The 25903-nt window shown below is 45.6% G+C and overlaps 1 protein-coding gene across 1 annotated transcript in view; it reads left to right on the top strand.

Moving 5' to 3' along the window:
• The window catches only part of Fstl4 (follistatin like 4), a 392418-nt gene that overhangs the window by 174701 nt on the left and 191814 nt on the right, over window positions 1–25903 (top strand). Inside the window, exon 4 of the mRNA XM_076855776.2 lies at window positions 16754–16999. Within this exon, the coding sequence (XP_076711891.1) occupies window positions 16754–16999 (246 nt within the window). The remainder of the gene's footprint in view (window positions 1–16753; window positions 17000–25903) is intronic.

Raw genomic sequence — 25903 nt, 5'->3', positions numbered from 1 at the left:
GAAATTCCACCATAAAAAAAAGAGTTTTCCCTCTTCCCCATTTATTTCTTCATTTTTTTTTAAATCAGTGTGGACTCAGGACTCATGGATTCCATAAACAGAAAGCTAATCTCTGCAACTCTCATCACTTATGCTTAAAATGCCCCAGATTTGACCAGCAGGAGTTTCTTCAAACTGGTTCTGTGTCCTTTGCTAGGCAGCATTATTCTTTAAGTGCTTGCTTATTTTCCAGCACAGGATGTTCCAGGCTATTCTTATTCTTTCCCTGCCTCTCCCTAGAATAAGCCATTTCTTCAAAGAACTTTTAGTGGTAAATCCTATTTAGACATTGAGACTTGGAGTTAAATATGCCCCTTGCTACTGGGGCTTTGCTGCTTGCAGATCTTTTCAGAGAACAGCAATAAGAAACATGTGTAAATGCACATTCATACAATAGCTCTAATGTCAATCCAACCACAGGCTTCATGCTAAGATTTCCCTTTTCTCATATTTATCACTTTTCTTCAGCGAGAAACCTGGCTCCCATTGTCATCAATACATGTACTTATTGCTGGGTCCCCCATATGCTAAATAATCAGCTAATCCCCAGTGGGCTGCTGCCTCATTCTTCCTAGTGTGAACCCTCATCCCAGCTTGCTATCACCTTCCTATCTCAATTCCCTACCAAAACCCAGCTAAGCCACCCTCCCACATGGTCCCTTCCTTTTGGTGGCTTGACCCCCTACTTGATCACTATCATGCCCTGCTACTTTCCTCTTCACTATGAGTTCTTGAAGATAAAAAAGTAATTCCTATGTAGATAAGCATATTATCATGAATCTAAGATCATTTGGGGGAGTTAATGTGACTTGCCTAGAAGAATATTTTGATTTTTAATGTTATCTAATTTCACTACTCTAAGCCAATACTTACTACAGAATAGCTCTTTTTAGGCTTTGGGTATAAATATGTCAGTGAAAGCGAAGCCCCATTTTCTAATACCTGCTTCTTCAGGAAACAGGACCAATCAGAACAAGCCTGTCCTGGTCAACCTGGACTAGAGACCAGATGACATTAGAGGCCACAGACCCCACTGCTGGGCCTTCTAGAACATTACACATCCTACTTAGAAGGTCCTTCAAACTCAGCTTAGTCTTTGATTTCTTTTATCAGAAGTGGTCCAAAAGGGGTTAGTTATTGACCTTCTGTTTGTTTTCAGCCACATCTGGGTCTCAAGGAAAATATTCCTGCTGAGGGCTCTTACTCAGGGTTTAGAGGTGGAAGATGAGAGCATAGGTTATTGGTGTTCGTTTCTTCTTTTTATCCCCCACACCTCATTATTAGGTTTCTTTTTGTTAAGTTCCTGGTGATGGGAGAGTTTAGATCTGTTTGCAACATGCAAGTAGGCTCAGGAAAATTAAAATAGACCATCTGTCCATCACCCAGCCTTCCCCAGGCTCTCTTGCACCAGGATCTGCTCCCAACCCCTGTTCAAAAGGTTGAAGAGTGGTGTATTGGAAAAACACCCTTGCACCTTCTCCAAGTGCTTTCTAATTGTTGAATTCCATTTTTGAAAGTCACTGTCTGATTTCTGCCTGTGGCAATATGGTAGATAAATATTTTTTAAACTCTTTTAAGCACTGCTGTGCTGGTGAGAAAATAAGGAATACTTGGAAGCTAAAAAAGAAAGTGAGATCAGGAAGCCTGAGAAGTAAGGCAGCAGTTGACTTGAAGCTGAGGGTACTGGCCAACTGGGTGAACTGTAGCTGTAGTTTGCATATCCTCTATGACTCAGGGCACCAAGGACAAAACCTAGGGTCCTTCCAAGGTGGATATGTGTAGAAATTCCTCTCTCCCATACAAACCTGGGACCCTAAAGGTTTTCATCTCCAGTGTAAGGGTGAGTAAGAAAGAAACACATCCGTTCTCAAGAGACTGCAAGGAAATATACTTATCTCAAATCATGGCACCACATAGAAAGTCCCTGGATAATTTATAACCATATGCTGATCTCCACATGAAATTTTAGCTCATATGCAAACTAATCTCAAGCATAAATTTTAGTTTAACCAAAACTGGTAGAGTCCTTGGGGTGTTTGGCACAATCAAATATGGCTCATTTTTCAAAGTATATTTCAAAAATTTCTCACAGATTAATTTCCAGGAAATGTGAGCTCTTTTTAAAAAAAAAAAAAATCAAAACACCATGAAGAAAAGTCTCATGTAAGAAGCTACATAATCTATAAAGAACAAAATGATATGGAATATAAAATATGTATTTTTAATTTTTTAAATATATAAAGTGTAATTAAAAATCTGGAGTTATACAAATCAGCAGTCATCTTTATGAGGGGTGTTATGGTTTGGATGTGAGGTGTTCCTCAAAAGCACACATGTGAGAAAATGCAAGAAGGTTCAGAGGAGAAAGGACTGGGTTACAAAAGTTTGAACTTCATCAGTGAATTAATCACTTGACAGGGATTAACTGAGTGGTAACTGAAGTGGTAGGGTGTGACTGGAGGAGGTGGGAATTGGGACATGGCTTTGGGGTATATATTTGTATTTAGCAAGTGGAGACCTCTCTGTGCTTTCTGACCAAGATGTGAGCCACTTCCCTCAGTCACATTCTTCCACCATGATGTTCGGCCTCACCTAGAGACCCAGGGAATGGAGCCGACCTTCTGTGGACTAAGACCTCTGAAACTGTGAGCCCTCAAATAAACTTTTCCTCCTTTACAATTGTGCTGGTCATGTCCTTTAGTCACAGCGGTGAAAAAGCTGACTAAAACAAAAGGCTAAATAGAACTTGTTGAAACAAAAATCCAAAATTAAAAACTCAGTGCTAGAGTATAGAAATAGGTTAGAAATAGCTGAAGAGGGAATTCAGAAGCCAAAAGATGGGTTTGAAGAAATTATACAGAATATAACACAGAACTATCTAAGGTGGCAAATGTGAAAGAAATAAGAAATATTGAGATAGAATGGGAACTTGTGACATATGTTGAATCAGAAGACCTGAGGGGGCAAAAGGAAGAGAAATAGTGGAATAGAGACAATATTAAATGGAAGATAGCTAAGAATTTTCAAGAATTGATAAAAGACATAAATCCTTTCAGGAAACCCAATGAGTTTAAAGCAGAATAAATACAAATAAATATGTACCTTATATCATGGAGAAACTGCAGAAAGCTAAAGAGAAGATCTTAAAATTATCCAAAGTGGATAAGTGAATTACCTACAAAGAAATGATAGCCAATGTAAGACAGAAAACAGGAGAACAAAATGTTTATCAAGTTGAAAGAAACAAGTTTGTGAACACAGTGTTAATTACACAGCATAAAAACCTATTTAAAATATGGACAAAGGGGCTGGGGTTGTGACTCAGCAGTAGAGCGCTCGCCTTGCATATGCAAGACCCTGGGTTCAATCCTCAGCACCAAATTAAAATAAATAAGTGAAATAAAGGTATTAAATATATATATATGGACAAAGGGGCCGAGGCTATAGTTCAGTGGTAGAATAAATACTTGCCTAGCATATGTAAGGCCTTATGCTTCATCCCCAACACTGCAAAAAATAAATAAAATAGACATTTTAGATAAACCTAATTCAGGTAATTTGAAATATAAGATTATGAGGAATGAAGATAGAACTTATATACACGATTGTCATGTATTTTGGTCAAGAAAAGAGAGATTGAAATTTATTTGTCCTGAGCTTCTTTGTATGGAAGGTAAAAATACTAACTTTAGACTTTAGGTTAATTATATCTTTTTATATATATAGTATAAACAGGAAAAAAATAAAAAAGAGTGTATTTAATTTTAAATGAGTGGAAGGGGGGGAAATGACGTGTAGTATTTCATCCAAAATAAGAAAACAAAGGAAAGAGGAGCACATAAAAATGCAATAAACAACCTAGTACAGACTACATAAATAAATAATAATAAGTGCATACCGTGGGTGCTATGAGTGGAAATGAATGAATTACAGATTATGCAAATATGTGGGTAAAACATTAGCATAAGAGCAAAAGAATTAAGTCTCAGATGAGTACATACATTATAAGTCATTTATACAGAGTTCAAAAACGTAAAACTATCAATGTACTGCATAGAAACACGAGGGTGAGATAAAACTACAAAGAAAAGAAAAAGAATAACAAACAGAAAACTCAGGGTAATGGTTACTTCTGAGTGGACATGAGAGAATAGGAGAGGGACAAATGGGAAAAATTCAAAATAAATGAAACTATTCTTTTTCTTTTAAATAGATGAATGAGTACATGATTGCTCATTGCACTGTGATACTTGTGCTGCCCACAAAGTGTATATTATTTTCTGTCTACTTGATGTTTAATAAGAAAAATTCAAACATGCATAGTTGTTTGAATTTAATTTTTTTATGTGGTGTGAAATAGGATTCCAGTGTTGTTTTATTCCAAACAAATAGCAAGTTGCCCCGGTATCATTTATCAGTCAGTCATCTTTTGCCCTTAAAAATGTTCAATCTTGTCATCCATAGAATTTTCACATACATTGGAATTTGCTTCTGGGTCTTCTTTTCTATTTTATGGCCATGTCTATAGTCATTGATTTGTGTATTCCTCCCTCAATATCATATTGATTTGATCACAGCAGCTTTCTGGTTTGATATTCTGCCTTCTTTTTCTTTTTCTTTTCTCTTTTATTATCTCAGGGCACTTATCCTTTCAAATGAACTTTTTAAGATCACTTTATACAATTCCAAAAGGATTGCACTAAATTTATGATGATGCCTTTCCACTCAAGAAATGTCTTTGCATTTGTTCAAATTTTATTTTATGACCTTCAGTAAGGTTTTATAGTCTTTTTTATACAGGTCCTATGGCTTTCTGGACGAATTTATTCATAAATATTTTATGGTTTTTACCATGTTTATGAGTAGACTATTTTCCCCCTTTCCATTTCTAATGATTTATTGCGAATGTGGAAAGAATGATTAATTTTGACACATTTATCATCTGTCCAACTACTTCATCATAATTCTCTTATGATTTTAATCTTTTTTCACTAGAGTCTCTTGGCTGTCTAAGTGTATGGATACATAATCAGCAGAAAGAGATAGCTGGTAGTTATCCTTCTTTCCCAAATGTCAATGATTATTTCATTTTCATGTCTCAGTATATTTCCTTGTTGAATAAAGATGGTGACGACGACTATCCCTGTCTGTCTTCTGATTTAAATTGGAAACACTCTGGGACTGGCTGTCTAAGATGACATATTTAGGAGTTTTCTTCTACTCCTCTTGCCTTGAAGTTTTGTCTTGGAATGACTGTTGTATTTTAAGACTCCTTTTATTTCTATTTGTGCCCTGGATTTTGAGATAGATCCTGTACTGATCTTGAAAGTTGCGAATCTGAGTCTCAGTGGTGACCATTCTCTCTTGAAATTCCTCTGATTTTCTTTTTGGTTCAAAAAAAAAAAAATCAGACTTCTTTTTAAAGCCCTCTTTGTACTGTATTTGATTCTCTTGGAATGTTGGTACCTGGTTGTCACTGTTTAAGTTGTCACCGTTCCCTCCTCTAAGAAGCTCCGATTCTCTTGCTTCTCCCTCTCTCTGGAGGTTGGACCTCTTGAAGCATGTGGTTATTTTCCATTTTTCTGCTTTTGGAGGCTTACGAACAGACCCTTAAGTACGACAAGACAATAGTAGTCTCACAAGTAGCACCCAACTGAGCCATGGCTGACCCTGTGGGGCTCTTGCAGAAGTAGACAGATTGCCAGGCCCCTATGGAGGCACATGGAGGCAGCCTCCTCCTCCCAGGTCTCCGTGGGCTCCTCTGGTCTCAGAGGAGGAGCAGACCCAGTCAACCTATTCATCCAGGAAAGCCAGCCTCCCCAGAGCCTCAGTCTTCGCTGCAGAGGCCTCAGCAGCAGGTGAGCCAGACTAGAGCTAAGAATAAAAGAAATGTGACTATTTATTTGATATTATTACTAAGCTGGGTGTTGAGATTTTTTTGGCACATATTTTTATGGCTGCGAATCCCACTGAGAATCCCACTGAGAGAAAAGGGCAGGCCTTTGAGAAGAATAATTGACACCCAATTGAATAGACAAAAGTCATTTTGTGCATATGCTAATAATATTAGATATTTTAATTGAGCTCCCTTTTTCTTTTTTTTTTTTTTTCCTTTAAAAGTATAATCAAGGAGGAGAGCAAGTCATTATTGTGAGGCATCTCTATGACAAAAGATCTAACCAAGGCGAAGTATAGACTTGGGGGCACCCCTCGTACAGCTGGTAAAGGGCCCTAGAAGAATTCAGCATCCCTTGCTGGGCTCCAAGTCTCAGGGGATAGAGTGGCAGGAGGCATCACTGTGGCTCATGCTGAGTGACTCCAAAGTTATCCTTGAAATAATTGGAGGCAGCCTGAGGTGTCACGGCCTTGTATCATTAGTTGGTGGAGAAGCCGGAAAGAGCCCAGATCACAGGGCATTCGTAAGGCAGTGAGAACGGCAACATCTGGTCTCCTCAGCTTGAAGATGGAGAGAGCCCCGAGGATCCAGAGAAAGTGACAAGGGAGCTTGGTACCTGAAGGAAAAATGAGGGGCCTGGTGACAGAGTATAAGACAGATGCAAGCTGGAGAGGTTTTAGGCAAAGAAAAAAAACTCCAGGAGAAGAATATATTTGGAGAAAGTGCTCCAAAACAAAGTCATTTTGTAAAAGAAGCTCTCCCAAGGGCAAAAATTCTATTGTACACCACATTTTAATGCAGCTTTTCTTCCCAAGAAGTTCTCTGAAATAACCCTTCAAAAGCCAGTTGAGATAACTCGATCGGGAAAAAGCAAGCAATTTTTTGTAATTTTGTTATAGCCAAAAGGCATCCAAGTTAAAACACATGCTCTGATATACACCCAAAGTTCAGAGATGCAAGATGATTGTCTCTGTCTCAGGAGATCTCTGAGCAGCCCTGTCAGGTTACCAGGGAGGAGACTGCGGCTGACATGTGAAAGAGACTGTCCTGGTACCTCCCGGGTCTCTAGTATCCCACCCAGTACCTTCTGCAGTCTCTCTCTCAGCCTGCCACCCTGTCGGTTTCTTTAAAACCATTGATTTGGGATCACTCACATCTCCAACCAGCTATTCCTGGGTCTCTGCCTTCATCGGTTTCAGTCTTTCACCTGGAGATTTCTATAGCTGCTTCTGTGACGGTTCTTGTGTCAAGCTCTGATTGAATGAGAAATGGAGCCTGGTCCTGGCCCTGAACCTACAGAAGCCACCTTACACCAGGGCCTGGAGCTCTGAGGGGCTGTGGAGTTCAGCCAGCTGCAGAGGGCCCTGTGTCAGGGCCTGAGGGGCACTGAGCACCAGCTAGCAGTCAGAGAGAAGCCTAGGCCAGAATCTGGGAGCTCCTTTATTTGGACACAGCCCCCTATGGGAAGACCGAAAGGAAGGCTCTGGAAATAAGTGGTGCAGGGGCTTCCTGTGGTCCCACATTATACAGGGGGAGAGCACAAAATTGCAAAGGGCTCCCAGAAGGAAGAGACTCATTTGGGCCTGACTCTAAAACGTGGGCCTGAGACGCCTAAGAGATATTTTGGTGTCAGAACTGGGCAGGCCACCTTTGCAAAGTGCTCTGGGCTCCCCTGTAAGATCAAGGGTCTCAGTGACTTTCTGATACCACCCTTAAGCTCCAAGGGGAGTCTGCAGGGTTTGTGCTGTGATTAATCAGTTCCGGTCACTTTGTCCTGAGAGTACTTGGTTTCAGACTCCCCCAGTTTGGAAGCTGGGCAGTTTTGCATGGTTCAAAAAAAATCTCTGCTCCAGGAAAAATTGAAGGATACATATTTCTTTGGGATATTTGAGGCCTGTTGTTTGGAGTCTATCTTGTAAAACCAGTCGATACTTTCAACATAAATGTGTTTGCCTTTCCATTAAGGCTGGCCTCCTGAAGACAGTAACTACCCACATTTGAATCGGCCAAACCAAATGGCTCCTTCTTTTCCAGTCCTATTTATTCAGTCATTCACTAATGCAGAATGTCTGAATTGAGCACTTGCTGCGTGCCAACCTCTTTCCATGAATTATCTCATTCAGTCCTCAAAGCGATCCTGGAAGGAACAGACCATATGGCCTCATTTCTAAATCAGAAGAAAAGAGGGTAGGCAACTTACTGATATCAGGCAGGCAACAAGCCCCAGGGAGCACAAAACTGGGGGGAAAGCTAAATGTAACTGGGTGTTCCTTGAGACAAGCTGGGGTGACGGTGAACTCCGTGACAAGTTTTGACATGGCACCTGTGAGGGGTACTTCACATCAGGTGGCACGCAGGCCTCCCGCCCACCTCCTTCCCTCTCTGCTCCTCGGCACCTTTCCCAGGAGAGTTCTCACTGTCCCTCTGGAGTTAAGTGACTTGGGGCCTCACATTCCTCCCTCTTTGTGGTCTCTTTATGAGGCTGGGGGGTCCAAAAGAAGGAGATGCCCCAGGCAGGGGAGAAAGATGAGAGTCCTTGGCAGCCTCCCCGGGGGCTATCTGTCACTGTAGGCACTTTGGTGGGATTGAGAAAATTATCCAAATGGTGGGAATAAGGCACAGTGAGGTGGCAGGTCCTCCAAGTGTCATATGGATAAGACACTGATCCTCGCTCACTGTTTACCGTGGATTAAAGTACAGACTTTGCAATGGTATGTTCACTTATATGTTTGTTTTGGGTGAAGATATAAATGATTCATTCTGGTGGAAAAAACCCGAAGAGCCTGCTTCTCTCGGGCTGTAGGTCATTCACTGGTTGAATGTCTCTCCTCGCCAGGCTTCTTCCTCCAAAGCCTGTTCACCTCTCAAATTCTCCTTTAAACCTGCTTCTCCCTCCTGCAGCCTCCCTCATTAATCAGTTAGCCAATGCTTGACACATGCTCACTCTGTATAATCACAAGTCATGGGATTAAGTTTTTTAAAGGCTACTGTGGCACTAGTGCTTGGTGCTTGTGCTTCATCTGTGAGCAGAATAACCACCTCCAAAAGCCCAGCCCAGAGTCCCTGAACACTGTGCAGGAACCTATGTATGCTTTGGTGCATTATGAAGTTGGTTAGATACAAACTCCTTTTAAATTTTTTTAAAACTTTTTATGAGTACATGATAGTTATATATAATAGCAAGGTTAATTGTGACATATTCATACATTCATATATCACGACTTGCTCCATTTAATTCCCCAGTACCTCCCCTTTCCCTCACCCTGGTCCTCTTCCTCTACTTTAGTGGTCTTCCTTCTGTTATTTTTTTTTAATTGGTGCATAATAATTATACATAAACTGGAATTCACTGTAAATATTCATACATGCACATAGCATAATTCAGTCAATTTCATTCCTCTCTTTTCCCATCTCACATCCCTTCCCCTTCATTGGCTTCCCATACTCCATCATTCTTCCTTCTATTTTCATGAAATCTTCCCCCATTTTTTTATTCCTTATTCCTCTCTAGTTTCCATATATGATACAAACTCTGGAGGCAGAATTGAGAGGCCTGCTGATAGAAAACGTCCCCCTCCCTCCGTGTCCCATGCATTTCTAACCTTATCTTGGTGGTTTACTTTGAGGCCTGGACTTAGGAACTGTGAGCAAGCCACCTGACAGGCTACATTACCTTCCAGCAATGGATAACTATGTGTTTCTCTTAAGCTTTGGGATCTGGAGAATTTGATTGTATCTTTCAGAGCTGGTCAAACTTCGGTTTTCATGAAGCAAATAAGAGTTTCAGCTTATAGGCTGTGCTTGTTAATTGCACTTGAAGTCACCTGTGGCTACTGCAGGAGACCATGTCTTTCCAGCTGTCACCTGTCCAGGTTCAGACAAAATGGCAGAGGGCAGGGCTGGTGGGGTGCTTGCTGTCCAGGGGACCATGAGTGACAAGGCATGGTTTTTGGCCTGTGATATGCACAGATCCAAGCGAGACTTCCTTGTGTTGCACTGTAAACCAGCAGCCCTCAGGGTGATTGGTAAATAGGCCTCAGAGCAGCATGTCAAAGAGATGTGAATAGCAGAGATTGCATAACCAGGGTAACTGGTGTTTGCATGCACCATAATGTTGGAGAAGCTGGGAGTGTGGCATTTAGGACCTTGCTAACATGAGTTCCTTAAAGGCAGGGGCTATATCTCCAACCAAGCAGATTATCCCAAATATGAGAGATTTGGATCAAGATGAATTCAAATCTAGGCTCTATCACCTATATGCTGTCTAACATAGGCCTCTCATATTTCCTTATCTGTAAAACGGGCATACATTTATGCCACAAATACATTCTGAGCAAGGCCTGTGTGTCTACTTCATAAGGCAGTGATAAGGATGAGATGATGGGTTCTCAGCATAGTGTCTGGCCATTGGCATGCCTCTGTAAATAGTAGTTTTTATAGCTCGGGGCCCTCTCTGCCTCAAGCCATGCACTTGACTTCAGGAAGAATTAGATTCTCTCCCCAGCTTTGGAGTGTCAATGAGAACATACAGGGTGGAGGTGACCTGAGGCAGTAGCAGCACCCAGACATCTGGAGAATTGTGGAAGCCCTCCCCAAGATGGCGGGCTGCTCTCTTCTTACCTACAGCCATGAGGGGTGCCAAGGGTTTCTTTCTGGATTATAAAATTGTGGGTGCTTTGGTCTCTTGCAGCCAGGAGTAGAGCAGGGAGTGCTGAGTGTCAGGGAGACAGATGCACAGCTGGGCAAGTGGAAGTGTCATCTCAGCTTGCTGCAGTCTGGATGTGCCCAGCGAGGCTGGCCCTGGAGAAGGCTTTCTGGGCCAGGTCTCCTCTTGTGCCAGCTTACATTTACTTCCTTCCTGGCCTGTGCCAAATCCATATTGTCTTGTTCATTTGTTTGCTGGTTTATTCTCTTGCATGTATTCCTACACTGTAATGCCCTGAGGGCAGGATCCTAGTCTGTCTGGTGTACACAGCACCTAGGATTGGGTCTGGTGCATGGTAGGTATTCATTAAAAAAAAAAAAAAAACCTGTTGGATGGATAGGTGAATGGAGAGCTGGCACACAGGGACTACTGCCATGCCCTCAAACAAACCCAAATTCTACAGTCACGTTCTACCAAGTTCTGCAGGCACTGTACCTTGAGGGAAACAAGATGGAATACTCTCTGTCTAGATCTTGGACATGTCTGAGAATAGGGTGGTATAGGGTGGAGTGTTGGGACCATCACCTGAAGTCCCTGAACCTCACACCCCACATGTCTGCAATTCTCTGTACACACTTAGCCCTTCCTAGGCAAGTCCCCAGCTCTAGCGTTTCAAGTAAGGGTTACATGTCTCTTGTATGTCATAGAAGGTAAAGTGTATGACCCACATGAGACACTGTATCTGCCCATGGTGGCCACTTGGTTCCTTTATAGATCCCTCCTTCTATTGAAGCCTGAGATAGCTACTGTGGCAGGCAGGGTCATGGAAGGTGGTAGATAAGATTCTTGAGGTTCTTGGTGCTGTGCACACTGTCTCTGGTCTTCCATGTCCATGTCCTACTTCTATTGGCCTGCTTTGGGCTCTGCCAAAGCAGTGGCCAAGTTGTCACCTCACTGGGTGCAGCGAGGTTGTGAAGAGTCATGCCCAGCTACTTTGTGTGGGCACTCGCCAGGTACAGTACTTCCAAAGGCCTGGCCTGAGGGAAGGAAGGGCTGTCATTGACACTTAGGCTAGACACTGAAAAGTTGTATGGACAAAATATGCCAGCAGGCCTTTAGCATCCCAAAGTAGAAAGGCTAACGGGTTTCCCTTGTCTTACTCCATTTTCCGCTGCCATAATAGAATGCCACAGACTGGGTAAATTATAAACAATAGAAGTTTATTTTGGTTCTGGAGGCGGAGAAATCCAAGAACTTGGTGCCAGCATCTGCCAGAGGCCTCTGTGTGCCTCATCATGGCAAGAAGGCAAGCAAACCTATAGAGACAGAGAAGAAATCAGGCCCAACTCATCCTGTGCATCAGGAACTCACTCCTTTAACTACCTTGCTCCTATGACAACAGCATTGATCCATTCATGACTTGATCACCTCTTAAAGCTCTCACCTCTTTATACTGTTCCAGTGGAAATTAAATCTCAACTCCAGTCGTGGAGGGAACATTCCAACCGTAGATTTCTTCATGTGTCATTTGGGGCATGAGCTCTGAGAAAGGAGCACTCGTGGATTTATTTTTGGGCCAAAGAACCAAGAACCTGCTAGAGACTAAATCAGAGTTTGGGAGCGAACTCATCCAGCTGTGCTCTTAGACGTGGCCCGCTGTGAGGGGACAGCAGAGGAGGCTTCCCGCTCTCGGTGAATAAAAACCCACTTTCTGGGTCTGTGTTATCAGCGTTTCATTGTTATGACCCAAAATACCTGGCATGGACAACTTACAGAGGAGAAGTTTATTTGGGCTCGTGGTTTCAGAGTTTCCTTCCATGGTCGGCTGGCTCCATTGCTTTGGGTCTAAGGGACACAGAACACCATGGCGGGAAGGGCATGGCAGGTGCATGCTGCTAGGAAGCAGAGAGACAGACAGACAGAGGGACAGAGACACAAATAGAGTAGAAGGGGTCAGAGACAAGATAGAGCCCTCAAGGGCACAGCCTCATGACCTCCTTCCTCCAACCATGCCCCACCTGCCCCGTTTCTCTTAGTTCATTCAGATTTCAAGGAATTCATTACTGATGCAGTCAGATCCCTCATGATCCAACCACTCCCCCAAATCTCTGCCTTTGAACACTGCTGCCTGGGGGACCATGCCGTCAACCCATGAGACTCTGGGGAATATTCCAGATCCAAACCTTGACAGGGACAGATCTCAGGATTCATCCTCCTTGAACACCCTCTCCAGGGTCCACAGGCTTTCCTTCCACATTTGCCAGACCATGCCACCTGTACCTATCCTCTGAGCCATGGCAGTCCCGTTCTGTGACACTCTTATCCAGGATGCTCATTTGAATCACATGGGGGAATCTTGAGCACCAACTGGTACAAATGGACCTGTTAGTCTGGCCGCCATGACGTTAATGTAACCATTCCCATTTCTACCCATGTTCAGTAAATTTAATTAGTGTTGAAAAGCAGCTTATTTGGCAAGATGATCAGTTTTTAACCTGGGTAAACGACTTTCTTTATGACTATAAATTAAGCACGTTATATCCTTTTCATGCGTCGCGGTCGTCCTCATAAACACCGCAGGCAGTTGCTCGCAGTCTCACTTGGTTACCTTTCCCATTACTGTTTTATCATCCTCCCGGTAGGAGTGGGGAATTCATTCTGTTTTAATGACAAGAAGGAGGTTAGTGGCAAGGGGCTTGCTTAATGAGGAAACCACCCGTTGGTCAGCATGTTGCTGTGTCTAGGGATCAGATTCCGGGCCTGCCCCTATATGGGGGTTCTCAGGTTGCCGAGGGGCCTGCTGTCAACAGCCTTTGTGAAGGGAGCTCGCAGGGCTGTAGAACTCCTTTTGTCTTAATTGCAAATAATTAGGAATCAAATATTTGCCGACAGTTGATTTCCATATCAGAGAGAACCTGAGGGCTCTCGAGGAATTCAGTGGCCGCAGGTTGTTGGCACAGGTGTTTTCTTAACACTGACATCTTAGGGCATGGCCCCTGGGAGGTGGCAGGAGTCACTCCTGCAAGCTGGGACGTGGGCATTGGATGCACACACACGTGGCACTGGTCCTCAGAAATATTCACTACAATCTGGACATAGGGCATTTCAAAGGAGAGCATCAGGTAGAGCAGACTCCCCTGTCCGTGACGAGTGGGCTCTAGATTGAAAACCTGGCTGAATTCGATGGTCTCTGAAGCCCCATCTGCTCTGACTCTCCAGGACTCTGGTCCCCTTTACTGCCAAAGGCACACCATCATGGACGCACCTCTACTTCTCGCCGCCATCTTTCCACCTCCCTCCTGCACTCAGCAGGAGGCGAAAGAGATGCACCTGCCCAAAACCAGAGCATGTGGGGGCCCCACCACCCCAACCACCCCAGCCCCTAACCTGGTGTTAAAACAGAGGCACTGAATCTGTGTTCAAGAGATCGACTCTAAAAACTCTTATGTTTCTTAAAGCTGAGTGTCCCAGGGCCATTTAAGGACTAAAGTCTAGCCCCTGTGGGGCCTCCTGAGGCCAACATGTGGAGCAGACCCTCTGGGAGGGAACATTTGAACTCAAGGGCCAGTCGGAGCTGATCTAACCAGAGGGACAGAGCAGTGGGGGGATAGGCACAGCCAGAGCAAAAGCCCACAGCTGGCTCTGGAGGCCAGAGGCTCAGAGAGGAGACTCTGTTGCTTCAAAGAGGGGTGATTTGTGGGTTCCCATCCTGCCTGCACAGGGAAGTTTACTAAAACAGTTATCCAACGGCAATGCTTTGTGTCTTGCCCCATCTTGGAAAAGAAACAAAGGCTGGTATTTTTAGAGCCATGTTTATTTCTTCAAGTAGCTGTCAGCATTTTCTTGGGTAACCCATTTCCCAAAAACCCAGGAGAATCCTGCTAATCAAACACACTCTGTGGCAAGGCAGCAGAGTGAAGCCTGTGAGGAGGGTTCCCACCAAGACTCTGCCTTCAGCTCCTCCCCCACCTCCTGCTCACCCGTGGTCATCCTCCACGGGCAGGCTGCAGAGCCCTGGGGCCTAGCCTTCCTGGTAACAGGTGACAAGCCAACAATTAGCAAAGTAGATAAAGGAGATTCACGGGCCCCTGTTCAGTATCTGCTCTTTTATACTGCGCCGAGATATGTTGACCTTCTAGTTTATTGCGATTCAAGAAAAAGTCAATATTTCTTGGCTTGCCATGGCTGGAGGAATTTAAATGAGTTATTGAATCAAGCAGTTAATCTGCCGATAACTGATTTTTTTCCTTTCAAATCCATAATGATGAAAAGCAGACTTAACTAAAAACAAGAAAAGGAGGATTCTTTTTTTCCCTTAGACATTTTAATCTCATGGGGCAGGAGCTATGGCTAAAGCCTCAGAGTCTACTATCAGGGCTATTCTGTTTTGCTGAGTATTTGGGAGATTTAAATAAAACATAAAACAAAAGATTTCTGTGGCTATAAAATCTGCGTTCATGTTTTTATGGTTTGTATTTTGATGTCTCTTGATAAGTCTTAACTTTCCATCTGTTGCCATTAATGACACATAGCAATCATCTAATTTTCTGAACTCCTCTAAAGAAGTATAACATTGTTTGGGGATACTTGTTTGACTTTCCATTGATTTATTAGTGCCCTTGTGCCAAAATGCCACTGTTCCAGCTGCCCTGCCCTCTAGGTTATGAGCTCTGGGCACTGCTTTCCTGAGATTCTTATGGGTGTGTGTTTGGGTACAGGGGACACCCAAAGCAATTTACTGGCTTCTTATCTACACAACGACATTGTACTGGAAAGTGCTGAGTAGGGGAAAGGCTTTTAGTGGCACGACTAATGATGTATGTCATGGAGAACTCTGTTGTCCCTGGAGGAAAAGGCTGACAACTCTTCCCACCTAGGCTGCCCTTCCACCCGCTCCTGAACACTTAAAGTATACTTCCTCTCTAGACTCTGCCATGGCTCCCTAGTGCCTAGAGTATCACACTTCAGTCTCTCTGCTTAGCTCTCTCAGTCTCTTAGAATCACACATTGCCTAACCCTCTCCCTCCCACCCCTGATAAAAACTCCTACTCCCATCAGATCTCATACCTGACACATAGGAATGCTACATGCAGAGAGTTAAGGAGCCCTGGCCTGCTGTGTCTTAAAGGAAGCACCCTCCTCTCAGCCTTTGGGGTTCATAGCGCTTACCTCTTCCATGAACTCTGCCCCCAACCCCATTTACTTCCCCACAAAGCAGCTCCTGGGCCCCCTTAGCTGTGTGCCTGGCCCAACCAGAGTTGTGTCTGTATGTGTGCCATCACCTTACAGAATGACCAGGTCAGAGGGAGGGAGAGCCAGGTCTTGCTCACCCTTGGGGACCCCTAAGGTACCTGGCACACAGCGTGGCCTAACGCCACAAAATAAATAAAAAGAGTGAAGGAGGGGAAAGAGGGAGCCACTTTGGTAAAAAGTCACTGATTTGAACAGGTTTCTGGTCTTGTTGGCTCAAGGCTGGGGACAGTGGTCACAGGCTCTGTCCTCTGCTGTAAGACACCTCTGTGTGGTAAGCCATTGTTGTAAATTGTGACCGCCATTAGAAGATGGCGCCGGCTTCCACTGTGTCCTGTGATAAACAAATTCCTTTGTGGAGAGTTGGCACGCTATCTCTTGCCACCCTATAAGAAAGATCCACGCGGCGGCTTAAGATTGGTACGTGGGAGGCTTTATTAGGCTGTGCTTGGGCCCTCGGGAGGAAGAAAGAAAGGGAGTCACTAAAAGATACTTAAATCAAGGCCTGAATAAACTGCTGAAAGAAGATTCCTGAGTTGCGTCTTCCTTGCGGGCAAGGGGTCGCGACACCTCTGTGTGAGCACAGAATGGCCAGGTGTTTTCATTTGTCAGCTGGCAACAGGAAGACTGAGCTGAAGGAAGAACCAAGAGCTTATCAAGGGCCCTCCCGTGGGTTCCAGGTGTTGTGTCTGAGATGTTCAGAGCGAGCCATCCACCAACCAGAACTCCACTGGGCAACAAGCCCTTCTTGGCACCAGTGGCCGCCTCTTATTGGAGGGAGAGGGACTCTGTGGAGCCCCAGAGCCCCACCTCAGTAGCCTTAGTTCACAGGCAGGCAGGACTGCTGGCCAAGCCTCAAGAGAGCCACAGGGAGGCTGCCCTCCACCTGCACCTTGCAGCTGACCCTGTTTGTGTCCCCGCAGGGCTCTCCGGCCATGGGCAGCCAACCTCCTGTGGGAAGAAGCTCTGCAGCCGCGGGAGCCGGTGTGTGCTCAGCAGGGAGACCGGGGAGCCCGAGTGCCAGTGCCTGGAGGCCTGCAGGCCCAGCTACGTGCCCGTGTGCGGCTCCGACGGGGTTCTCTACGAGAACCACTGTGAGCTCCACCGTGCCGCCTGCCTGCGGGGCAAGAAGGTCATCGTCGTCCACAGCAAGGACTGTTTCCTCAAAGGTAGGGAGATGGCTTTCTACCCTGTGCTTGGAACTTCATGATGGATCCCTTTTGACCAGGATGCTGGGTCTCCAGGTCACAACTGTAAATCAAGGAAAGAGAAAGACTGGTACTTCGACAGAACGGCAGCTGCGACATGTTCTGTCTGTATCCCACCTCCAGACAGACAGACAGACACACACACACACACACACACACACACACACTTTGAGAACAGAATCCAGGGAGGTCAAACCAAATCCTGGCTAGTGCAGAACTTGTGTCCATTAGGGACTAAATAGTATTACCCCTAGTATTGTCCCAGTCTCCATATAAGGTGGACCTTGGCAAGATGGTGATAAGGATCATGTTTACCCCTCTGTCCCATGAATCAGGAAGTCATACTGTCCATACACTGTGACCAGATGGACGCCAGCACACTGGTTCCCAGCATGGCAGGTTCTCAAGCTGTCCTGGAGCAGTTACTGACAGCAAATCATTCCATGCCTTGCCTGTCTGCCTCTGAGCAAGATACATGGATGGCAAAACATGTCTGAGGAGGTGGGACCAAAAGACTCCTGCTTTGTGCTGGAGTTGGATCAGAAGAGAAAGGCCATATTGGCTTCTACTAGATGGTGAGGTGGGAACTCTGTTTTACACACCCATATATCTCAGCACGTAGCACAGTGCCTTAAGAAGATTCTCAGTGGCTCAGATATGCTCACAGATATTAGAGTTAAGAAGCGCATTGCTGTGTTCATGTGGCCCCCAGTACATAGCATATGCCTTGGACTATAGAAATAAAACAAAAGAACCATGCATGAATAAACTAGGAAATGTGTCGAAGGCAGAAGCACAATCTAGGCAGATGGAACAACCCCACATAGACCAAGCCAAGGGACATCAGAGGTGGCAGAGCACCCCTAGGATTGCATGAGGTCAAAGGCCTGATTTGGCCTTCTATAAAGGGGAGAGAGACGAAGGATTAGAAGAGGGGTCTGCCATGTACCTGCAATGTTAGCCAATAATGGCTTCTAGTAGTCTGGGCTTTGAGGGGCCATGTATCCAAAATGAAGGTGCTGAGCTCAGCCTCACTCTTACAACCCCTCAGTATGTGACTGTCCCCAGCATGTGCATGTGGCACATGTTACCTGTATGTGCAGGGGTAGTTGCAGCTGAGACAAGGAGCACAGGTGTTTTAACCTCTACCACCTCTGCCGCATGCCACTTGCCATTATGTAATGGGCCACTCTCCCACCATCACTCACCACCCGTGGCAGTGTGGGCCCTAGAAAGGAACATTTAGCCTGTGATGGGAATAGACTTGGACACTTTCATGGCTGTGCTTATGATGCTAATGCTGAGGTGCTTCAGAATCATGAGAGGCATCATGGAAATGAAGCCAAAATGAGCCTAGGACAAATGTCTCTAGTCTGGAAATGCTGCCCAGCACATGCTTGCCAATTCCTTGGCAGCCGTGCACGCTAAAACACTTGACCAGTCGCTCCAGCTTTATTGGCCGTGTTGAATTTTATAGACTGATGTTCCATTCTCTGGTTTCCAATATCCCCCAAATTGCATCTTTCTGAAGGTTTTTATTTCTGCATTGGAGTCTGCACTGCCTCCCTCACCATTGGTTATTCAAACAGCATTTCTCATTTCACACGAGGGAAAGAACAACAACCACAAAACCTGAGCAGTGAGGGATGATGGGGGCGAGCCAGGGAGCATGGGGGTGGGAGGGGAGCCTTGAGCAGATAAAGGGCTCAGCTCTGCTACATGCCGATTGAATCTATCCACTGAGTCCTTCGGATGAAATGAGTGTTCGATAGATTCTGTAAATAGTCACCCACTTGGTGGTGCAGAACTGCCCTCCTTGAGATCCCTCTTCAGTTTAGAGCAGAACCTGCACCTCAAAAAAAAAAAAAAAAAAAAAAAAAAACTCGAGTTGCATCAGGCTTCCCAGCTGCCTGGCCTTGTGATCTTCCCTGGGCTGTCAAATGGGGTCAGTGGCCATCCCTACCTGCTCCAGCTGTGGAAATAAAGGATATGCTGCACAAAGACCATACAGCCCAGTGCCTGACACATCACCAGTGTTCAGTATTAATGGCATGCGCCATCACTGTTTATTCTAATCTAAACTGGCCACCGGCCTAGAGCAGTGAGATGCACAGAATGTGAAAGGAACACAGAGGCAGGAACACAGGCTCTGCTGGGAGGTTCTGGGGGATATTTAGGGGCCCAAATTGCTTAGTGGTAAATGAAAAGCAGGCAGAGAAGGTACTGATTGTCAGCCCTGGGTGCTGTCCTGGAGATGTCTACCTGGAGCCAGGACTTTTTTTTTGCACACCTGGCCCTTGGGGTCTGCACTCCAGGAAAATCCTCCCCGGCTCATGCTCGGGGTCAGCTCCAGACCTGGAAGGCTGCTTCTCTCCTCTTGCAGTCCTCTAGAGTGTGCCCAGTAGACAAGAAAGACCTGGCACCCACTAACAGGGGCTTATGGCAAGGGACAGGCCAGGCCTAAGGGGAGGAGTTTGGGATGAGCACGTCCCCCACCTTCACCAGAGAGACAGCTCCAACTGGGAGCAAGAGAAAACAAATGACAGAGGCTCTGTTGAGAGTGGGGGGGGGGGGGGTCTTGGGGACAGAGGAGATGTCAAGGACAACTTCCCATTGTCCATACCTTATAATGGCAGCATCTTGAGTTCCATGGATGACAATTTGTCATTTGTCCCAAATTTTCAGGGTGTTATTAATATAGGAAACTTAAAAACATCTTTTTTCCCCCCAAGCCAACAAAAATTCTAGAATCATTCATTTTCTGTTCTCTATTTCTACCAGACTTCACAAAAGAGAACTTAGAACTTTATTCTCTGGGACTTTTCTTCCCCTGGAAGCCAAAATGAGAACAATCCGCATGGGGCTGGAATGTGTAACATAAGCAGGGAAGAAACAGCAGGTTATGCTGGACTGAGCCGCTGTAGTTTGGAGTTCACCCTCTGTGGCCAGGGTCCCCGAGCCCCTATGGGAAGGGTCTCTGCTGAAGACTGTTTGGGGACCCTTGCCATTCTGCATGAGCAAAGAGGTAGCATTCTAAACCCAATTTGTGAGATAACTTCTAGTATCACATTCCAGTTGCTATGGCAATGAGTTTCCTTGTAAATGTGGGATGAAAGACACTATCATTTAGGGATGATTAGCATGTGCGAAAATCAGACTGAACCCCCAAAGCACAGCTCCAACTAGAGTCTGCATCTTTACGCCCTCCTGAGTCATAAACTCGGGGTGCCTCTTGCTGAAGGTCAGGGACAAGGAGGGTGACATGGAAGGAAGTCTTTCTTTTTTTTTATGGAAAAAAAATGAAGAGTTGCATATTTTCTCAGCACCAAATACTACCAAGAGAATGCCAAGATATTAGGTGGGATCCACTGTTGAACTTTCCACAGTTTGTGTTCTTAAAGTTCTCTTGTTATCAATGTTGCGTTCCTGTTTGTGGGCTAGTTGACACTTAAATTATCTTTCTGACTTGGCTTTACATTCTACCCTGTTCAAGAAGAGCTTGCCCTTCAGCAGACACTCACCAACCACGGTTGTTTTAATACCAGATGATGAAAAATCATGGTTGGCAGTTTTCCAATCAAACCATGAAATTATGGAAGAAAGGGGAGCTCTTAGAGATTCAGTTTTAAGTGGATCCTTCAGCTTCCTCGGCCATATATTGTGTTTGCAAATATCTTTTGGTGCTTCTAAGGTGAATTCCCAAGCTAAGAAGTCAGAGGAAATCAGTCTCATTTGTGAGAGAGAAAAAAAAAATTAAACATTTACAGTCTTGCTAATCCTTTTTTTTTCTTAAGTGTTACTAAGCAGGCATAAGAACTCAACATTTTGTAGATAGATCTGGCTGATGGGGTGGGGAGGGACTACCTTTTTTCTTTTCTTATGTTTATTTTGTTGTTACTTGAATCTTGAAACCTAAAGAACTAGGCTCCCTACCTGGGGGATGTACTGTTGTTCTTGCATAGGTCTTTTCTGTCTTGCCAGGAAAAGATACTTACATCCCGGGCTGAGCAGCTCAGTCCAGCCCTGGGCAGGAGACCTACTCCTTGGGATGTGTGAAATCCCACAGCAGGCTGTGAAAATGACAGGGGATTGTTTTAGCTTTGCCAGAGCAGTCCCTGCAGCAGAGAAGTGCTAAGGCAGGGCTAGGCTGATAAGGCAAAGAGCCAGCCCACACCATACTGCTTAGACAAGGCTTGCCATGTGTCCCTTACCTCATCTGTAAAATGGGAATAATAACAACACCTACCTCACAGAGTATTTTCGTGATGTTCAATGGGCTGTGCCTGCCTGTAATGAGCACTCCTCTCTAACAGGTAGCAACAGCCTGCAGATGTTGATGATGTCATTGCAAACACTGGGAAACATTCAAGGGGCAGATGCAAGTGGCTTTTGTGACAATGCTAGATATGAACCAAAAAGCTGATGGGTCCTCCTATGAGTGAGGAAAGAGAAGAACATTGGTCCTCCATATTTGTTACTGAATGACTCGATTTTGACCTTCAATTGGTCAAATGGAATTGACACTTTCCCCAACTGGCTCACTCTTTGAAAAGATAAGTCATTGAGACACCTGAGCATCTAGAGGAGGGTTAATAGAGAAGCAAGAGGAGAACCAAGTGCCCCTGATTCCCAGCACAAAAGAAGTTCCTGATATGCACAAAAATCTCAGAAAATGTCAGTGAGCATGAGGAAGGGATCTACCAGCTTGAGGATACAAGGGGAATGTTTAGAGAAGATGCCCGAAGAAATATCCAAGAAAGATCTTGAAGTTGGTGCATGCCTGTAATCTCAGTGACTCAGGAGACTGAGGAAGGAGGATTTGGAGTTCAAAGTTAGCCTCAGAAACTTAGCAAGGCCCTCAGCAACTCAGCGAGACCCTGTTTCTAAATAAAATATTTCAAAGGGCTGGGAATGTGGCTCAGTGGTTAAAGCCCCAGGGTTCAATCCCCAGTACCAAAAAAAGAAGAAGAAGGAGAAAGAGGAGGAGGAGGAAAAGGAGAAGGAGGAGGAGAAGGAAGAGGAGGAGGAGGGTGGGTAGGTTGAAAGGGCAGCGAATAACCTTGTGTACCAAACAAGGTCACTTGAACTCAAGCTAGTGGGGAGTCAAATAATTTAATCCAACTTTCTCATTTCCAAGATGGGGACTAGGCCCAGAGTGGACTGGTACTTGTTCCAAGCCACACAGGCAGAGCCAAGCCCAAGGTCTGGGATCTGCTACTGCTACCAGTCCTTAAAAACACCTACACTTGGGTGTTTTTTTTTATGTCCCAGAAAGTCATATTCCCAGCAGATGCAATGGCTCCATCTTTCCTGTCTTCCCCAGAAAACTTCCTGGTGTGAAGGACAGCTCAGAGCCATCCTCAGTAAGAAGGACCTCATGCGCCTGCATGAGAAGCAGGCGCTTCTCCAGGGAAAACTGGCTCAGTCATCTCAACTCACAGGGCCTCTGACCTCAGAAAACCAGGCCGTGTCTGTCCTATGAGAAAAGAGTAGGGGACACAAGGACACCCAGAGGCTCCTACCAGCCCCGGGGGAGAAAGCAGAGACACTAGGAAGCGCCCCCATTAGCCCAACCTGTCTCATGGAGATGGAGCTGGCTTCTGCTTTTCCTCTGGGATCCCTCTTCAGTTCTTCCAGTTGTCCTTCTGCTCCTGGTTCTACCCACATTCATGAATGTGGGTAGTCTTTGCTTTGAGCTCCATAGGGAAGTGTTTGGGCCATTTTTCACTAAACCAGCTTTGGATAGTTGATGAATGGCCATTAGCTGTGCCAAAGCTGTGCCAGGACATGAGGATACCTGAATGATCAGGATGCCTGGCCTGACCTTGTATAATTGATAGTCAAAGAAAGGTCATGCTCTAATCCCTAGCATCCCCACTCTGGGTCATGATTTGACAACTGTTTTAGCCAGAGACACTCCCAAGACCTCAAGGACCAGTGGAAATCCTTATGGACAATCTCGATTTGGATATCTCTTCCCCACTCCATGGATTCTGTCCATTGTGCAAATTGTTCGGGGTTGACTCCACTGAAAATCCATTCACAGCCAGCCCCCATCCCAACCTCCCTTGGAGCTCAATCATCCCATTTGCAGCATCTGTTTCCAGGATCAAGAAATACGACTTAAAACAAATGTGTGTTCTTTGAATATTTCCTCTAGATTTTATGCAAGAAAATGTCTTAGTGTGAGCACCCTGAAAATGTGCAAGAATGTTATCAGCCCAGCACGTGTGGTGCGCTTCACAGAGCTGCTGCCTTCTGAATGAATTAATTACATTCCAGTAATTAAAAATTGCTAATAAGTTATTGAGCTGAGAAAGTCTCGCGCTGCATCGATTTCACTTACAGAAGCCAGCTACAACCTGGGAGCCTCCCCAACCCCCACCCCCATTGTTTCCTGTTGTTTTCTGATACCCCCTCCTTCTGGTGTCCACCCCCTCCTTCTCTGTGAGCTCCTCAGTGCCTTGGCCACTGAGAAGCTCAGTCTCTCTCCTAAAGCCAAAAGGAGCCAGCTTTTGCCCCAGCATCTCTCCAGGTACCATGTAATCTCACCCCTTTCCCTTCTCTCCACTGTCATTGAGTTCTTTAACATCACCTGACCCTTTTAAATGCCAAGTCCAAATGCCACTTCCCAGGTCTGGTCTTACTGTATCCCTCCTTCAGTGACATCTGTCATCCTTCCTGCGGCCCTGCTCTGCAAGCCTCTAGGCACTGGTCCCCACCTGGAAGCCTCTCCATGGACCAGTCATTCCCCGGCAGCATCTTACCCGGGGGCTCTCCTTACTCAGGAGCCCTCCTTGGTTCTCTTTCCACCCCGCTTCTTCTCACTGCCCCAGCCATGCCTCAAAGACCCAAACTGCCTCATGTGCAAAGACCCACCTGTACCTCAGCCCCTCCTCCACATTCCTGTCTACCATCTGCTTACATCACACTTCTTCAAACCCACTTCCCAAATGGTTTCTAGAGTGAGATTTCCAAGGTACAACCTGGACCCAATATGGTGCTCTCCTGCTTGATCCCTGCCACCCATTCACTCAGCCACCTTGTATCGACTGCAAGTCAGGGATTTTCTGGGCCCTGGGATACAATGGGGAACAGACAAGAGTCCTGCCCTCATGGCAGGTACAGTCTTGTGGGAGAGACAGGCAGCAAACCAAAGATAAAACATGTCCAGTGGTGACAAGTATCCTGTGGAAGAAACAGGAGGGAAGGCAGTTAGTGAGAGCCCCTTAATGTGACATGTGACATCTGAGCTAAGACCTGAACAACGTCAGGAAGCTAGGCAGTAAAGCATTTGAATGTCTAGGGGAACCATCCTGGGCAGAAGGGATAGCAGGTGCGAAGACCCTGTGGTCTCTTGCTTAAAGGGTTTTAGGACCCACGAGGAGGTCAGAATTCCTGGACCAGAGTAAAGAGAGAAAAATTGAAGAAGTCAGAGGGGTGATGGGGCAGATGATCCATCTGAGGACTTGTTGGCCATTGGAAACCCAAGCTCCTTGCCCCTTGCCAAGATCATCCTTCTAATTACTCCCCCATGCCCACCAAGGGATGTCCTTGAGGGACCTCCATCTTCATCTCCACCCTCGGTCATGGCATGGCCTGGAAGAAATGATCTGCCCAGAAGCCTGGCCAAGTGTCTCATTCTTCATCTGCAGTAAACCTTCATGTTCCAGGGACTTCCCATGTGATCCCCGAGGTAAGAAGGGGTCATCAGAACTTCTCCCAAGAGCAAGAGCCTCCTTCTGTTGAGACTTCTAGTGAGCTTGCCTCGTTCCCCTCCACACTCAGTGTCCTGACAAGCGGGGACATCTGCTTTATCTTTCTACCCATAGCATACTGGAGACGTTCCACTTTTTAGATGAATGCACAAATTAGTGATGAGGTCTTAAACAGGACATATGCAGTCCCCTTTAAGTTCCCCAAGTGACAAAATGGGAAGCCCTGATTAGAAACCCTACAGATAAAACAAATCAGAGAGGACCAGCAAAGGAGCAGACAGAGTCAGGAGGAGGACCCTGCCCAAAGATCTTGTTGGATTTTCCACGCTGTGAGAGTCATCAAGGGTATCAAGGGACCCTGAGGAAGGAAGGGGACCTAGGGAGCAGGAAAGGGATAGAAGTGAAGCCCCTGGCCCCACATGTGTCCATCCAGGAGGCCAATTTGGGGAAAGCCCTGCATGGAGAGATAAGTGCGTTGGCTCAGGTGTCTTGGCCCATTGGAGCAAAGCCCATGCCCAACACTTGGGAGGTTTCGGATGATCACTCAGAGTCAAATGTTTAATTACTAAGTGAGAAGAAGTTGATTTGGGACTTCCTTACGGTTCTCCCCTATTGCGTCTTCAATTACAATCAAGGCCCCCACGTAGCAGCCGCTAAATGACACTGTGTATTGAATCTCTGTGCTCAAGCAGTTTATCTAATTATCTGTGTGACAAACTCGGCAGCTGTCAGCCCAGTCACAGCTCAAACACGTTGACTCTCCTGCCGCAGAGTGTTTTCTGCTTACTCACAGGCTCTAGGAAAGGACTCCTTTGCTCCTCTTTAAGTGGGGATCCCTTTCCGGTCTTCTGCTGCCTGGTGACCTGAGGAGCTGGAGGGAGCAGTGGCAGAGACAGTGGGGACAGGAGTTGAGCGGAGGCCTGGTGGTGGTGCTGCTCCTGGTCCTCACCCCTGCTGCCCTCACTCTTAGTTCCCATGGCTGACGCTGGAGCCCAGCCTCTCTGCCCACTCCTCTGGATAGGAAAGCAATGGCCATCTTTGCGCCATCTTTGTTTTCCAAAGAGGGAGGAACACTTAACCACTGCATCAAATAACTGAAATAAACCAGAGGTGTTGGGGGGCAGATCCACGCAGTAACCCGGGGAGG

Source organism: Callospermophilus lateralis, chromosome 5, assembly GCF_048772815.1.
Source record: "Callospermophilus lateralis isolate mCalLat2 chromosome 5, mCalLat2.hap1, whole genome shotgun sequence".
Taxonomy (NCBI): Eukaryota; Metazoa; Chordata; class Mammalia; order Rodentia; family Sciuridae; genus Callospermophilus; species Callospermophilus lateralis.
This window is presented reverse-complemented; position numbering and strand designations above follow the sequence as displayed.